This window comes from Patagioenas fasciata, chromosome 4, assembly GCF_037038585.1.
Source record: "Patagioenas fasciata isolate bPatFas1 chromosome 4, bPatFas1.hap1, whole genome shotgun sequence".
Lineage (NCBI taxonomy): Eukaryota > Metazoa > Chordata > Aves > Columbiformes > Columbidae > Patagioenas > Patagioenas fasciata.
The window spans coordinates 28,155,679-28,173,849 of record NC_092523.1 but is presented as its reverse complement, the minus strand read 5'-3'; the positions used below and the strand labels follow the sequence as shown (position 1 = coordinate 28,173,849).

The window sequence follows — 18,171 nt, the reverse complement described above, 5'->3', positions numbered from 1 at the left end:
AGATTGGGTTCACCCCATCAGGAAGGTCGTGCTCTGTGCTGTATACCTACTTTATCTTCTGCTTTTTGCCCTTGTAGATGCCTTTCTGATGCCTTTTTTTTTTTCTGTGAATGAATGTGCTTGTCACAATTTTCTCATCTGGATGTCTGAAAGCTCTCTTCCTGGCGTGGGAACACTTTTGGATATTATTTCATTGTCCATTTACCTCTTAATTCTGTCCTTTCATTTTTCTCCCTGTTACTTTGGTTTTTATTTGCTCCAAGGCTTCCTTCTCTATTTTCAAGAGTGCTTATGATCTCTTAATATGAACTACGTGTTCCTGTACTTGAGCCTTTCTTCAAAGATTCTTTTTTCCATATCTCATCTTTGCCTTTGATTAATGTAACTATTTTGATTTTTCTGGACATACTCCCAAGACTCAGTCTGGGATCTAAAATCCATCTGGTAGTGGTCTTGAATTCTAGCTTGTGGTTCAGAACTGCCCTGTTCCACACATGATGTCTTTTTTACTTAATTTAGAGGGATGTGAAAGAAAGCTTAGGACAAGAGAGTTCGCTTTATTTTTATAAAGCTTTTATTTAACTCCAAAATTCTCATTCCTATAGGTGGCTTGAAAAATAAGGTTTTATGCAGCTTCTGCCATCCAGAGAATCCTTTTAGTAAATGCAGATGATATAAAAATGCATGCTCTTCCCTTCCTGTGATAATAGCTCTTTGCTTTCACAAAACAAAAAATGTATTATGTAGTTAATATCTTTGTGTTGCAGTTCATCCTGCTTTCCTCAGATCCTATTTCAGTAGCTTTATATGTATGGTATGGGGTTTTTTAACTATTTTTTTGCCTAAAAAATTGTTCCTTTTTCTCTGAGTATTGAACAGTGCTAGGGATATTTTGTCTGTTTTATAAGTATGCAACATTTGTCTGCAGCTTTGGGAAAATCAACTAGCTGTATCATAATACAAATTATACTGGTAGTTCTCCTTTAAGGAAATCATTGATAAACACAAGTTGAAGGAGCAGTCTTAACAGACATCGCCCTGCCACTGCCACCACCCCTCCCCGGCAAATATAGATCAAGCCCATTGTGGGGACCTCATAACAAGAACTTACAAACACCTTGGCCTTGGAAAGATAAGATGGATAAGAGTACTGAATTTAGAACATTTAAAGTTTACAAGACAAATATGTCTGCACAAAACTAAACTGGAAATGTTTTGTGTGAAGTTTTGACAGTCTCAAGTAAAGTTCAAATTAGCATTTTATGAAAATTTTCTTATTCAATGTCAGAAACTGACCTTGGATCATTAGCAGAGTTAAGCTGCTGTTTGCTAAAAATCAGTGTGCACCGTCACTCCACCAAGCTTAGCGGAGTGCAGCTTAGGTTCAGTAGAGTGCAGTATTTTACTGAAGTCTAAGGTTTGAGTTGTTTTTCTTTTTGGTTAATGGAAATTGGGGTAGACAGTTTACTACCATATTAGAATTAAAGGTAGCATGATACATTTGGATATTATGAAAATCAGTTGTATTGTTCGGTGCCTTGAAAGAACACAGCAGGAAACTGAAAGTTTTGAAAGGCTTCATGCTTTTTGCTTTGGCTATGGCAGTGTGAAACTATAAAAATGACTTGTGGTATTATACAGTACAGCTTGTATTTCCTTTCTGCTTTAGGGAGAAGCAAACTCTTTGATATAGCCACAGCTGTTGGATGAGATGCTTTAATTAAAAAGCTCTTTCTTTTGTTTGGTAGCAATAACAAAATATCCTGTTGAAGGAAATTTAACTTTTTTTTTTTTTTTAATCAGGGGTGATTAAATTCTTATGATCATGTTTGCAGATGTTTTGGGACAATTCTTACACAGAAGTTCTAACAGTCTATCAGTTTTCATCATTTACGTATTCATATCAGTATCTTTGGGTATGTGTTTAACACTTTATTCTGTCTAATTAGTATTATCTGACAGAATAACCATACTTTGTACTTCTGCTGTGTATTCTGCTACTGTCTTGATGTGAAATATGGGACCCCATTGTGATAAATTTATTTTAACATGATAGTGCAGGAGGGACAGTGTCATAAATTTAAAGAGTATGCTTTTTGGTTTTTTTAAATAAGTGAAATAAATTTTACTACCAGAATGCTTAATAAATTCTGTAAACACAGGTTAAAAATCTATGTGGGTTGCAGAAATTTAATTTCAAAGGGAAAATGCACAGCTTTGGTCCATAGTGAGAGGATTTTCCTCAATGTCTGGCTTAAGCAGTGGAGGTTTTCATAGGATCTCTGGGGCAGGGCCACCCTTTGAACTGAAGTGTCTGCTCCTTTGCTTGGAAGTGATAAACTGATCTTTTGTACTTAGCTTTTGGGATTAGTTTCTTTATTAGTGGGTTATTTTCCTTATTATCAGGTGTGTATTAAAAGGTTGTGTTTATTACCTTTTAGTGCAGGTCAGTTAAGCCTCCATAAATGTTGATGGTTTTTATAATCATCAGACAAAGTGAAGCTCCAAATGCATTGCCTATGGGGAAAATATTTGTAGGATTTTTCTGATTTGTTTTTAGGGCTGTGGATTAAATCCTTTTCTTTTAAAGGCCTTGCCATGTCAAACAGCCCATTCATTTTGGTCTTTAGTCCACAAGCTATTGACAGAGATCTTTTACAGTGAAAAAGATCTAAAGGGGCACGTGCTTTCTGTTTTAGCGGCAAGTAGCTCAGCACAGGCGCTTAAAAACAAGCAAAAAAAAAAATCCCTTCCCACTACATTATTTATCCAGCAGAAGCAGCAGTAAGATTGCTTTTGTTTTCTGAGATTGTGGGGCAATGTTTTGCCACTCATTTCACTGCTCCACTTGATTTTTATTTTTTTTAATGTTGGTTTTGCATCGGAGTGAGTAAAAAGGAAGTTACACTGTCAGCTTCCTTCGTGTCCTGCATCTCTGTGGATGTGAACTGTGTAGCTCTGTGCAAAGATCCAAATGCATAAATTTGGATTTCATTATTGGATTAAACGTATTTCTGTGCTATGCACATTTTTCTCTAATGGAACGTAATGTAAGAATTTTATTGCAGTAGCACCTGGAAGTTGAGGAGAGCGCCACTGCCTTGAATTTGCAGCTCTGACATGTCAGTTATAAGGCTGTTTATTTGGGCTTTAACGCTAATAATGGAAAAGTGCCTAATTATTATGGAAGAGTAAGCTGGAAGTAATAGTTCTAGCCATGGATTGTTGTGGTCAGCATGGGATGACTTGCACGTGTGACTAGATCATGTTACTGTGTATGATGCTTTTGGGTAGGGAGAAGGACCCTCTGCTGCATAGAGGTCATACAGTAGCAAATTGATTTTGCAGAGGTTGTGGTCACTGGTGAGCAGCCTCAGCTGTTAGACTCTGTTCTGGCTGGTAATCTGATGTCAGCAGCATACAAAACTTAAAGACAAGTTTCTCCTCTCATCCTTTCAAAATGAGGCAAAATGCAAAAACAAACCTAAATTCCTTCTTTGATAAGATGACCAATTTATCTTTTTTCCCCTCCAGATAAGGGAAGTAGATTAGATCTGCTACATAAGGCTTCAGCAGAGCAATTGAGTCAGTGCCACTTAGTGAATAGCTAGTTCAGATCCAGAAGAGGGTTAATACAAGGATAAAGGTGGGCTAAAGGAAACAACTGCTTGTATTTTACTATTTTTGTTTAAACTCTCCCTACCCCCCCCCCACCCCACCCAAATAAAAAAGAACAAAACTAAATGAAAAGCTGGACCAAGAGATATTAACAGTAATGACATTTTCCCAAGAACTGGATTTACGCCTGACCTTGCATTGTTTTCAGTAATGACATTTGCACCAAAAAATATTGGAATTTTCTGATGAAAATTTATGGAGTGTTGCCAGTACATGACAACTGAGGAAATGCATCTGCAGAACACATGTATTTGGGGCATGTTATTAGATACAGGAAAAAAAAAAAAAAAGGAGACCATGCATGTCAAGGCTAATAATAAGCTCCCAGGAAACAGCAGAAATTCTTATTGTCACAGCATGGAGAGAAATGCAAATGAGAGCTGAAGATGTATTGGGGAAGATATTCTATTAAGAATAAGGTGCAATTAAGACATTGTACAGAGTCCTTCCTGCTGAGATGTCATTTGGAATATTACATGCAGTTCTGGCTACCGTATTCAAGAAACACAGATTTAAACTGGTTGAAATTCTATGAAGGAAATACTATGGGAATAAAGAGCCTTTTATGAAAGGACAGCAGAGAAATATTTCAATATCAGGATAAGACCTGATGGGTTTAAACTAGTGTAGAATAAATGTAGGAGATTTAGAAAAGCTCTTGCATCTTATAGAGAGTTCCTGAAACAGCCTCCTTAGCAAAACAGTGAAAGTAGGGGCAGAACGGGGGACTGTTTTCATGGCAAGGCTTTACCCAGTCCTAGGGCATCATAGGAGGTGCCTGCCTTTAGGAGCACTGGGCTTTAGGACTGAACATGATGACTTAAAGGTTCCTTTTAGTCCTGTGTGAAATTTGCCTAGACATTGACTAAGAAAAATGAGCCTAAACTGCAAAGTATCTATCAGTGTAATAACAGTTTGTGACTGGCATGGACATGAAAATATGTGTGTCTGTTCCATAATTTTTGTTGGAAAGTTTTGCATTCTGTTTAGGTGTGTGTTTCATGGTACTAGCTGAGAGCTTGAGCCAGTTCCAATGAACTTCTGAGAATCAACAAGAAGTGTTTGCACCTGGATTTTGTAGCTATCTTATTTAGCATTCTTATTCTTGTGGGTGCAGTGATGTAGTATGTATACATTTTTCAGTTTTTAATAAATATGAAAAAATGTTTTAAAATTGTATGTCTCACAGTGTTTTCCAAATTGTGTTAATCCCTTGATGATGGCGAAGAAGTGAAATTTCGCTCTTTTATGAAGAACAATATCAAATGCCATTTTAAATAGTTGGTGGATTTAAAGCTGCCTCTATAAATTAACTGGATGTCTTATGTGATATTCCACTTTTAGTTATTAACAGTATTGGATTATGTAATTGAAAATGAAAGATCACTTTTGTGAAGATTTCTTGTAGGTACGTATATAAGCAAGGTATATTTTCAGTCAACTTCTTAACAGAAAATGAAAAAAATGGTTTGCTTTCTTGTTCCTTAATATAATACTGGGAGCACTGCTATATTGCTAACCGCATATTTAAATTAGTATCTGAGTTCTTAATAATTGAATGATAATATTTTCATTATAAATGTTGAAAACATTGCTTAGCAACAACCCAAACATCAATGTGTTATCATCATTCTTCTCATACTAAATCCGAAACTCAGCACTATACCAGCTACAAGGAAGAAGATGAACTCTATCCCAGCCAAAACCAGAACACTGTGCCAATAAAAGATAATTCATTCTACAGAAACTGAAATAGAGTAAATAACAAGAAGGCATTTGCCAAACAGAAAAAAAAAAACAACTATTTCACAGTGGAAAAACTGATAAGCTGAATTAGTTTTCTGTTAAGCTGCTGTGTCTGAGATAAAATCAGTTCATAGATTCTTTGTAGTTTTACAATAATTCGTTGATGTGGGTGTTTTATTTGTGTTTTCTGTTCTTTATAGTTGCCCTGTGGTCACCGGTGTAAAGAGATTTGCCATTCAGGTAGCTGCCCTCTGAACTGCAGCCAGAAGGTCAAACTCCGATGTCACTGTAAGAGACTGAAAAAGGTGAATTTCTAAGTTACAGTTTGGAAAACAATGTATTTTCTTACATGTTCCTGGGCTTATATGGATGGATTGTCTCTGGTGCAGGTAGATCCAGTTATTCTACTAGAGATACACCAGTTCACATCAGCTGAAGATCTGGGCTGCAATATCAAAAGATACACTGTTCGAAAATCTGTTAGCTACCTGACTTAAAATAGCTTTGTCTTCAAGCACACTTGAGTTTTTGTATCTCATTCAGGAGAATAGTCAGATGACCTGGAGTAATTTGAGGTAAAAACAAACAAACAAACATTTTGCTGATGATATTTGGAAAGTTTATAATTACATAAGTTAGAACAAGCACAGATTTTGTGAATCCGTAACTAATGTAATCTGCAAACCTAAAAGCAGGTACAGCCATCAGCTTCCTAAGCTGCTAACAAAGATAAGGGACAAAGTAATTTAACAAGTTTATTATACCTGTATAGCATTATAAGAGGAAGAACAGAAATTGATGTGAAGTCCTGGTAAATAATAATGACTTAACAACAACAACAACAACAAATCATTATCTGGCTTAATTAAAAGGTGCTTAAATTATTTTTCTGGACCCACTTAGCTTCTGAGCGTTCCAAACAGGTTGCAGTTCCCCAGAGTTTTCAGCTTCTCCAAGAAATGTCCTGTGCAACCAGAAGTCTTGTGGGTGGGATGTTCAGCAAGAGAAAAGATGACATGTGCAGAATAAGTGCTTCAAATTGAATGATCTTTGCTTACGGACAGCCATGCTTTTTTTTCTTTTTCTTTTGTTTTCAGTATTAAGGAGATGGAAGGAGGTATGAGTGAGGATTATTTTTTTTTTTCTCCATGACCAGACCTTGCCCTGTAATTTCAGCCAGTTAAGAGAATGTATATGAAGTTGCTGAGACTCGAAATGCTAGCTCTTTCTGCCAGAGTTCAGAAGGTTATCTTACTTTCTCTTAGGTAAACAAGAGTAAAGAGAATAGAGGAGAAATTAAACTGGACTATTTGGTTTATTCTTGCTTTCAGCTTACCTTATCAGAAAGAAGGAAAAGATAAAAGGGCAATTTCATGCAGAATTACAGGTTCAAATAATGTTTAATCATGAGCTTTATTTTCTGTCTAACCAGTGTTTTACTAAATAAGAATGTTTTCTAATTTTTACAAAGAAATGGATGTTATAACTAAAATTTTATATATGGAAATTATTCTAAAAGACCCAAATTATACTTGACAGGAAGTACAGTGCAGCAAGATAGAAGATGGCCAAGTTTCGCTGGAATGTGATGCGTTATGCAAGGAAATGAAACGGAAAGCATCTGAGGTAATGTATCCTTTGTAGCTATAATTTTTTCTCAGTGCTTCAAGAAAAGAAGGAAAAAATGAACGCAGAATTATTTTTCCAGGCAATACAAGCAAAAAATACAACATAAGTAGATATGCTGTTTATTAGCAGCTCTTTTTTCAGACATGCGTTTGGCTTAGGGGGAGAATTACAGTGCTTGTCGACAGTGTTAATTAACACAGTGAAATACTATGTTAAAACAACATCGTTTTTTTCCTTCTTGTTGTTCTTCTTGTTGTTTTTATTTGTTAGAACACGTTTTTTCCTCTTCTGAGCAATATGATGATCAGTGATGATAAAATCGTCATTGCTCTTGGTCAGTGCTGTAGGATTAGGGCCAGGGCATTGTTAGATCTGCTCATTCCTGTGAAAGTTTTGCAGCCATCGAATGCTCAACTTGCCCACCATGAAGCGTGTAATCCTGTCACACCTTATTAGTTGGCCTCTACCAGAAGGCGGCAGAGTTTTCAGCAATTGCAGTATACTTTTTTAGCTTGCTGCAAATGTAACTTCTCCCTAGTTCTGCTGTTCATGAAGTAAAGAAAATGCTGCATGCTATCATCCAGAGAGACAGAATATCAACCTTGCTCTTATAAGCCTTTTATAAAACATTAAAAAAAAATTGGTGCATAACTTCTTTAGTGCTTATCAATTGATTGTTAGATGTAATAAATGCGTAGCCCAAAAACTCAATGGGCAAAGCTGACTTTTGTCAGTTTCTGCTCAGACTTACAGGATTGACTGGCAAGTTCTAGCGAGTACCACCTAGACCAAATCCTGCAAATTTGCAAGCAGGTCAAATGCTAAGCCTCTTGGGATATGCCTTCAGAAAATCTCAACCATAGCAAACAGTTCCAGTAGGAGTGTGGAGGTAAGTTCGTAGGACATGAAGTGCATGAGGTGAATTCACAAGCAATTCCATGAGCTGGGGTGCAGCAACATGTCCCAGTGTGGTGCAGTGAGCACAGTGTCAACTGCTGTTTGACTTCAGGAGATACTAGTTCCTATTTCTCACCCCTGACATTGTAATCCATGGGGAGGAATGATCTAACACAATGAGCAAATGGCTTCAAGTTTCTGCTATAAGCAATGCCACAGATATACTGTGTGGTGTAACCTGGCTGTGTGTACCATGCTCACAGAAGAACATAGATTTAATTGTTTGGGGCTTTTTATATCAGCTTCTGAAGTTCTATTTAAATTCTTACCAGGTACTTCTTTGTAACCTGTGTTGGCTTGTAAATGCCACACTAGAATATTCTATTATTGTATGCACTTGACAAAAGTAATTAATTATGTCAATTGCTGTTTAATGTGTCAAGACTGGAAAAAGTCTGTTAAAAATGGCAGATGTTTACAACGATAACTTAGTTTGCACAGTTGCAAAACAACCATCACTTTCCAAAACCAAAGTGTGTTAACTCTTAATGAAACTCTTCATGTATAGCACCTAGTGAGTATGCACTTCTGAGGAACTGAATTCATTTTTTACTGTACATTTTATTAAAGAAATAGTTCTAGAAATGTTTTTCCATACTGTGATTATAATGGTTATGCTTTCCTCTACCTACGTATATTATACCTATGTATGTTATACACATATGACCATACCAGTGTACAAAGAAGCTCTCCTGTTGCTGTGGCTCACTTTTTCTTTTGCAGCTGAAGTTCTGCCTTTAGATGGCAGTGGAATGCCAGGAGGATAAGTGGGCAGTTTTTTCCACACCAGACTTTCTGATGTCAAGTGTGTATGGCCGGAAAGGTCTTTTATATGCTCTTCTAAAGAGAGACTCTGACATTGTGTCTTGATTAATGAAATTTTCAATAATGCTTTTATTTGTTATATGGTTTGGCAATTAAAAAAATTGTTGGAAAATCTGCAAATTGGACTGTTCTGTTTACCCTGTCCTCAATGCAGACTGAGCTGCAGTGAGCTAAAGCATGGACTAGTGCGCTTTCTCCTTACTCATCAAGAGCTTTTGAATTGCAAATTGTTTAGAACAAATTCCACCTGTGCAAACCATATTTAGTAAATTATTGTTACTGTTAGTGTGCAAATCGTCCGGTTATTATGATCAAGACTGTTTTTCATTTCAAATTATTAATCAGATTTTTACATCTAACTTTTCTAAGGCAGTGATTCAGTGGCCACAGTGCTAAAGGTCCAAGAAATGTATACAAGAAGGCAGACACATATTCTTCCTGAGTTTATTCTTTCTGTTACTGTAGTGATCTCTGACTATGGGAATTTCAGAGACTGAGCTGGTGTCTTTCTGTTTAATGGTCTTTGGATTTATCTCCTGGTAGCACGCCTAATTGTTTTTTGGTTGACATAAACTTTTGGCATCTACAAATATTCTAGATTTAGCCAAATACTCCGTGGGAGTAGAATACTTCCTTCTGTTATGAACCAGCTTCCTGGTAATTTCATTTTATTACTTTGCTTTTGTATTATGAAAAATAATTATCGATGTTTTATCCTTATTTGGCATCTTACACACTCTTTGGGATTTTGTGCCTCGTTAGTCATCTGATGAATCCTAGTTATGCATCTCTTTAGATGGAAGCAACTCCATCCTGTTGTCTTCTGTATATGTTCAGGATTTACTTTCTTTTGTTATTGCAGGACCAAAACTGAATGCAGGAGCTGAGATTCAAGTGTATCATGTGTTTACATATTGACATTTTTTCTATACCATTCTTTTCTTAATAATTTCTAGCATTTGATTTGCTTTCTTGAACACTGTAAAACATTAATACAGAAATATCAACTGTAGCTCCCGTTACTTCTTTTCATAGGGCTTTCTGATGGTGGAGCATTTTTAATTACATTTAGATTGCATTACACCAAGAGGTTGAAAGCAGTTTCATTATGTATTATTATTATATGTCATATTTGGTACAAATATAGAGGCTTCCTTTTACTCTAGTAGTCAGTGAATATTTCAAGTACTTGGAATGAAATATGTGTGTGTAAATTATATACTTACATAGGAATTATCGGTATATGTGAAGTGTACTGGATTGAGGATAAAGTTGCTGAAACCTTAGAATAACAGTCTAGGAATTTTCCCGGTTGTTAGTGAACAAACTGTTCCTTTTGGGTTTTATATTTGTCAGTTGAGCTTGTCAAGTTGAAGTCAGAAGTTCAATTTATAACATTGTTGTAGCCATTGTATGTTCTATGTTTTCCAAATGTGATGTGATGCAGCTTTTTCTGAGAATATTTTGTAATGTAAGTTAAGATCTCGCTTGATGAAAGTTTTGCTGATGTTTGCTTAGTACCATTCTATAGGAGTGATTATGACTCTAAGAAAATAGGTTTAGCTGCTGTTTACAACAGTTGCTTATCACTTTGTATGTCTTAACAGATAAAAGAAGCAGAAGCCAAAGCTGCTATTGAGGAAGAAAAACGAAGACAACAGGTATCAACCTTTCTTTTTCCTCACTTACTTCCTCCCCACTTCGTTCTGGTTAGTAAATAATTTAATTTGCATGCAACTAAAGATGTGTAGTTTGTAATGTGATATGCACAGTCATTCCTGTCAGCTGTTATCTTACTCCATGTGTTGTGAATGATTCATAATGGTTAATAGTCTGCATTTTTCCAAACAATTTTCATAATTTTATGCAAAATATTAATTAGTCGGTTTAATCTTGCATGACTGTAACTGTGTATAGTGTAGTTTATTTTTAAAATACTAAGTACTCTTGATTGTAATTGAACACTTCATAATGCATAAACCACACAGAATTGCTGAATAGCCTCCATAGAGATTTAAATATTGGGTGAAGCTTGCCTCCTCCCTCCCATCATGAAAGAATGAGGAAGCCTAAATGAGTCTTTGTTCTTCAAGGTCTCTGGAGGGAGGAAAATGTGTATTTACTGCAATTGCTGTTGTTGGTGAGCATATGTTGTCAGTATTGTAATCCAAGAAACTTCTGTGCCACCTGCCTGGAGACACTAATGCTAATCTTACCTCAGGGACTAACCATAAAGTTGGTTGGTGGCGATGGCTGAGTCAGGTTTGTCATCTGGAGGGTGCAGCCTTAACGTGCTGCTTTTCCCTGACAGTTCATGCACATGTGCCTTTGCCTGAGCATGTGACACCAGACCATATTCGAAGCCCAGCGTGTGCTTTCTGACTCTTCTGTTACTCAGTTATCACAACAGTTATGTATTAGGTTATACCAGCATGTTACACTCCATTTCTGTCGCAGAGCACTGGCTCACTCCCTGCTGGAAAGGGGGCATGGGAGGCTTCCTCACAAACCCCATCCTCTTGTGCTCTTCTGCCAGTGTCATTAAGATAGACAGTTTCTCTGTGGGTCACAACTTCCGTTATTTATACTTTGATTAATTGCCTAGAGACTTTGTTACAGCATTAAGTCTACCAAGCAATGCTCTAGCAAGGCCTGCCTTTGTTTTTCAAAGGGGAGTGTGTCTACTCCTTGTGCAGGAAAAGCATGCAGTTCTGTACCTGTTGTCCAGGGGACCAGGCACTGTTTTGTGATCATCTTGTAATGTTTATTATTATATTCATGCCTCAACTGCCTACAACATTTGTCACATATTCCCTCATACAACTCCCAGATACTTCATCTGATTCTTCTTGTTTTCTGAGTTGACGTTGGAAAATTTTAGTTGTGGGACATAAGTCAGGAAAGGTATCTTGCATATAGATGTGTGAAACATTTTGTTAGAGGTCATCTGTAGCTGATGGGTCTGCAAGCTAAGTACTGGAGTGTACTAATGGACACATACACTTGTGAGGAACATGCTTACAGTTCTAGAGCTAGAAATTCAAAGTTGCTGGTGTTTGTATTTGCACCAATTGTGTTGTCATGCATTCCAGAAGGTATGCCAGTTACTAATGACTTCTGCCTCAATATCCCGTAAGTCCCTCTGGTAAAGTCTCAGTAATGAGGATCCTCTGAAACCGTAGCAGATTCCCTCCACCAGCATAGTGTGCAACATTATTTTTGTGTTGATTCCTCAGCAGCAATTGTTTCTGCAGTCAGGCTGCTGTTGCTTCCTGCTTGTACATCCACTAAGTCTCACAGTCCAGCGGTACCCTTGTGCAATATATGGCAACTGCTTTTGCATACATGTTTTGTGATGGATGCAGCTTCAGAGATTTAACACGTCACCTATACATAATCAAGGCTATTAAAAGGTTAATTAAGAGTGGCCAGTTATATAGCACAATAGCGAACACTAGGACAACAACAGTAAAAAAAAAATAGGACAAAACCAATTTTAAAAAGTAGGACAACAGTAACTAATAAATAAGCTCTAGAATTGCACACAAGTACTAACCTCAGCTACTGCAACCTTTTATCTAAAATTTATTCCCTTCCAATTTGATCTCATAATCTGCCATCTGGTGATGCAAATTGGAGGACATCACATTAAGAGTATATATTTGTTGAGTAAGCTCCCTTCTGACCAACGTTTGCATCTTCTGCCACCTTCCTAATCTCTCATTAGCACATTTTTATATAGACAGTTCATCTGTTACAGCTTCCCAAGACCTGTTTTGATTAATATTTCATTAAATCCTTTATATACAGACAAGTTAGTGCTCTGGTAAGTCTGCACATTTGTATTTTGGTATTTGCTATTTGCTATATTTGGTAGCAGCTTCTGCTAATATCATTTACAGATGGAATCACTTGTTTCTTAGTAGAAGGGAAACAGCTTGGTTAGGCTTCTCATCATGGCCCAGCAGCCAAAATTTCCCTCTGCTTCTAATTCAAAGGTACCATGTGAAGCCAAGGTTTTCAGAATTGCTGGAGGAGGAAGAAGGATCAGTACTTTGATTATTTAACAGTTCAGATCAAGCTCTTTCTTTGTCCCACTCTAGTGTAAAAGACTTGGGTAAATTTTTGAGGTAACTGGTAATAGTCAGGAGTTTCAATACTGAAAGTCAAGGTCTCAAACCTGAATTCTAATTTAAAGAGTCGTATGAAAGATTTTGTTTCCTTTTTTCTTAGAAAGAAAAATGTTTTAACAGCTCCTTCGAAGTTATGGAAGTGCCCTCCCGCCTATAAAATACAAGACCTACAACTTCACAATATATGCTTTCTGTGGTATAGTCACTGTTACTTGCATGCATTTGGCCATGTTTTCCATTGGGGCTGCTATTCCTTCCAGTGCAGGAAGAATATAGAGAATAACACATGAAGGACAGAAAGCTGGTACATGAGCAATACTAAATTAGACGGTATCTCACACCAAATTGTTTTGAGGATACAGTTTAGATAAATGCATTTCATTTTACTTTTAATATGTCTTTACACAAGGAAGTTAGGTTCTCACTCTAAATAAAGCTTCAGAAATTAAGGTCGTTTCAAGACTGGGCACAACCATTACTTTAGTGTTCAGAGATCATTGAGGTGACACTTTGGGAATGATGATAGTCATATAAAATCCATAGGTAGCTTTTCAAAGATAGTGATAGCTTCTTTCTCATATTTTGGGCCCATGAACATTTTTTCATTCTATGTTTTGTTTTTTAGAATGTATTTATTTTTAGCTCAGTTTTTATAAAGATCACTAGGAAAGCAGTTCAGTACCTGTTACATAATTGTTCGAGCCCTATATTTTAATTCAGATTACTGCAATTCGTGAAGCACTCTTAACTTACAGCTCACAAGTATATATATAAGCCTCAAATTTTATTTAGTGTCTGTGTAAAATAAAATACTGCCATATTATCTATAAAACCTTAAGAATTCTGCACCTGCATTTGGATTTTTGGATTTTGAAAAACTGTTTCATTACTTTGCTTTTCTAAAGGAGGATTAGCTGGTTGAAAGTAATATTGTTTCAAATAGCAGGCTGTGGAACTTTGTCTGAACTTCTATCCTGTATTGTTAGAGAAATGCCAACAATTTCTGCCTTTACTAGGTACAAGGGAATAGACATCAAAATGGGTCCCCTTCTCCTGCTAATAGTGGTATCTGGCACAAGAAGGGAAGTAAGATTTGTTTTGTGAAGCTCTTGGCAAATATTTTCTGTCAGTAGAGGAAGACCAGACATCAGGCAATCTTGAGTTCCAAAGGAAAATTATATTTACTGGACTACTTCTCTGCTCATTTCCCAAAACAGTCTTATTCTTCTTTCTCTAATGCACCTACCTTATTGTCTTAGTCCCTCTCTTCCTGGCAGCACTGCAGCCACAGTGATGTAGATTTATCTCCTCTCATGGCCAGGCTTTGTATCTGTTCACTGACCATGTTTCCTCTGCTTCAGCTCAGTCTTACACCTTTTGCCCAGCCAGTCCTGACTTGCTGCACTCTGCTGTTCCCATCTCTCTTCTGTCTTTCAGGTCTTCTAGTGTTTCTGCTCCCTGGCTCCTCATCCCATGCTTTCTCTAGTAGCTGACAAGTCTACCCAAAAATCCAGATAGTTGTCGGACCTTTTCTGGTTTTATTCTGTCTCAGCTCTCCTTTAAACCATCTTTTCCAATTTTCCTAGATGGTTCCTTATTGGACCTTCATCCCAGTCTTAGACTCTTTGTTCCAGGCTGCCTAATTCCAGTTTTATTGAAGCTTTGTAGTCTAAAATCAGTTTTGTCTGTGTTCTCTTGATACCCTTTTAAAAGGCTATGGAGGGGTGTGAGGAACAGGGATCAGAGGATCCTACTGTTCATTCCAGGCATTACCCTGAAACTGCTGTTGTGGGTGGAAGCTTGGCATTCTTCTTATTTTTTAAGTTGCTTTGCTTAATTTTGGGGTCCAAGGGCATGTGCTTTCTTTTGAAGAATGCTATGTACCGGCTGCAGTCATACGTAGGTTGTAACATTTAACAAATGGAAACTTGTTGTGAATGTCTAAGATTATAGCTATTTATCTAAAATGTAACTGAGCAGGCAAAATATACAGAATTGGGGGAAATATAATATTTTATGTATTTATATTTTTATTAATTAATTTTTAGCAGAGAGCACATCCTTGTTGTGGGGAACAGTCTTTGAAGATTTCAACCTGTGCTCTTACATACATTATTGTAATAGCTTAAATACTTACAAGGGCTTTAATAGTAAAAGTAATGTATCTTTGACATATTTTATGGAAATAACAATCTCATTTTGGCTTAACATACTCACCCAGATTTAAACTAATGTAAAACTTAATTTGGTTGCATTTTTGGTGATGTTTTTTGTAGGAAACTAAACAATGGTTTAATACTTGGAAGCAAAGTGCTTTGTAACTGTGGGATATAGTAAGAGCTATAGAACTTCTGTTGGCAGTCAGTTGTTTTATAAACGGTCTTTGGAATGTTATTTAAAATCTGCATATTTATTTGGCTTTAATTCTGACAAATGTTAACGACTTCTGGTTTTCTTCATCTAGGCTGAACTGGAAGCTTTTGAAAATAGATTAAAAGGACGAAGAAAGAATAAGAGAAGAAAGGATGAAGTAGAAGTTGAACAATCATCATGGCAAAAATACAAGAACCTCATTATGCTGCCAGTGTTTGGAGTCGCTGTTGTGATGGTTGCATGGCTCATGGTCTACAATGACTGAAACAACTCAATATTTAATATACCTCAGTCAGGCTTTAGGTAGCTATTATTCCTCGAATGTTAGTCTGTGTTTAACAGAACTTAATATGCATAGATTATGTACCTATACTGTTTGCCAAGAAAACTGCAGAGGAGGGAAGAAATGTCACCTTTGCGTTATTATAATAACAGCACAAAACTGAATTCAGACACTGACAGTAATAGTAGGTTTTAGTCTACACTGAAGTGCTGATGTAATTTATCTGACTGAGATCTGTTAACATCTCTTCTATTAATATATTGTGTTACTTTCTCTTGTCTCTATTTCATGGTATTAAGAAGTTAGCATAAAATGATTTATTCAGTATTTGTTTCCTGTAAAATCAATTTAGTGGTTTATTGAAGATTAGTATTTTTATGATAGTCTTTAGGTTGTATCACACAGTAACTTCTGTCTTCATGTCAGTTTTAATTATAATAACTAACAGGGAGCTTCAGGTCACTTAGACTTGAATATTCTGGGGCCTCATGTCAGAACTTTGTTCAGAGAAGGGAAATGTGAACTGTCTTTGAAGTCAGCTGTATCACAGACAATATAACGGGCCCCCTTACAGGCTTCGGGGTTTGGTTTTGGTTGTTTCTTCCCCCCCGCCCCTCTTGTTTCCTCAAAATCAAACCAATTGAAAACTTAATTTAATGGACAGATGCATGTGATGAACATGAATGTGAAGTAGTTTCAGGGTACAGGGATGTGTCCCTCATCGCCAACTGCAGAAAAGCAATTTGAAGTTAAACTTAAAGCATCACTTGACTATTTGTGTAGATAAATATTGCATTTGAATATTTACATAGGTGTGCAAAAACTTAATTGAAGACCATAACAATACAATTATATGTTGTTCTGAAGCCATGTGGATAGTGCTTGCTAATGCATAAACTACCTAGCTAATCTTTTCTATGTTTAAATATTTTCTTACTGACAGTTTAGAATACCTTGCCTTGGGATATTAGTATTGGTTGGTAGAACTGAAAGGTTTACACAGCGTCAAGGTTTGATTGCAGGGTGACAATAAACTGTGGCAGAGGCTTTGTTAACCTCCTCTTTCCCCTAGCCTCCCTCTAGCCCCCCCCCACCTTCCCACTAAGTACAGGTGATTGGAAGGCAAAAGAAGGACAGCGAGAGAGAGTTGGAAAAAATAAAAATTTTTTTACTAATGCTACTAATAAAACAGAGAAAACAATACAAAATATACAAACCCAATCTTTAAAGTCCCAGCAAAGACCAGCACTGCTCCAGCAGCAGCAAAGCCTGCACCCAGAAGTCCTGGATTGGACTTTGCAGATGACCGGAAGTGGATTCAGTCTGTCACTAGGCCTCAGTTCGCAGGGACAACTCGCAAAGTCCTCTCCTAATGTTGGCAACAGGGAAAAGGGATGAGATCCTCGTGATCTCCCACTTTTATATGTTGTATGATGTGAATGGGATGGAATACTTACTTGGTCAGTTTTAGTCAGCTGTTCAGTTCACCGTTCCTCGTTGCCCTTCTCACAGGACATGTATCCTTATTAGTGACCTTGCATTCCATTGCTATGTCTACCAAAACATGTATCTAGCTTTCAGAAAAGTGCAGTTAGTAAAGAAAACTTTCAGTGAATTTTCCTTTCAGCTGAAGAGAAACTTGTTTTTAACAAAACTGGGACACACAGCTTCAAGATTATCAGAGAAGCTATGTTGTCTTAGCTGAGGGACTGCAAGTTAAATTCAGGGAGGGGGAAAATCAGAAAACTGAGTTCTTAAACCTCTGCTGGAAATTCTATGCTGATACTTGAGCATTGTGGCTAACTGAAAAGTGCTTACGAGGTCCTGTGAAAGATGAGGTATGAAGCCAAAGGGCATTAGGTTGCCCATGTTTTGGTGTCCTGGTTTTGACTGGCATAGAGTTAATTTTCTTCCTAATAGCTGGTATAGTGCTGTGTTCTGGATTTAGGATGAGAATAACATGGATAACACACTGATGTTTTAGTTGTTGCTGAGCAGTGCTTACACTAAGTCAAGGGCTTTTCAGCTTCCCATACTCTGCCAGTGAGGAGGTTCACAAGAAGCTGGGGGACGCAGCCAGGACAGCTGACCCAAGCTGGCCAAAGGGATATTCCATGCCGTACGCCATCTTGCTCAGTGTATAAACTTGGGGGACTTGTCTGGGGGGCCATGATTGCTGCACAGGGACAGGCTGGACATCGGTCAGCAGGTGGTGAGCAATTGCACTGTGCACCACTTGTTTTGTATATTCTTTTATAATTATTGTTGTTATTTTCTCCTCCTTTGCTGTTCTATTAAACTGTCGTTACCTCAGCCCGCGAGTTTTACTTTTTTTTTAATTCTCCTTCTCGTCCCACTGCGGGGGGGGGTGGGATTGAACAAGTGGTTGCATGGTGCTTAGTTGCCGTCTAGGGTTAAACCACAACAGTCTAATATACAATTTCATCACAAATCCTGCAAAAGCAGTGAGACCGTTTGCGTAAATTAGCAAGAAGATTGCAGTTTGTTTGGAAGCTACTTTGGTTGATTTTGGCCTGCTTATAAAAG

At 37.2% G+C, this 18,171-nt stretch overlaps 1 protein-coding gene across 6 annotated transcripts in view; it reads left to right on the top strand.

Moving 5' to 3' along the window:
- The window catches only part of NFXL1 (nuclear transcription factor, X-box binding like 1), a 48,761-nt gene extending 30,824 nt beyond the window's left edge, over positions 1–17,937 (top strand). For 3 of the 6 annotated variants that reach the window (XM_071807459.1, XM_071807461.1, XM_071807462.1), the window contains 4 exons: positions 5,625–5,729; positions 6,964–7,050; positions 10,443–10,544; positions 15,433–17,937. In XM_071807459.1, coding sequence (XP_071663560.1) covers positions 5,625–5,729; positions 6,964–7,050; positions 10,443–10,544; positions 15,433–15,606 — 468 coding nt within the window. In that variant the 3' untranslated portion in view covers positions 15,607–17,937. Of the gene's footprint in view, positions 1–5,022; positions 5,087–5,624; positions 5,730–6,963; positions 7,051–10,442; positions 10,545–15,432 lie in introns of those variants that run through there. The other 3 variants (XM_071807460.1, XM_065837148.2, XM_071807463.1) reach the window with 2 other exon arrangements.
- Positions 17,938–18,171: the final 234 nt, after the last annotated feature.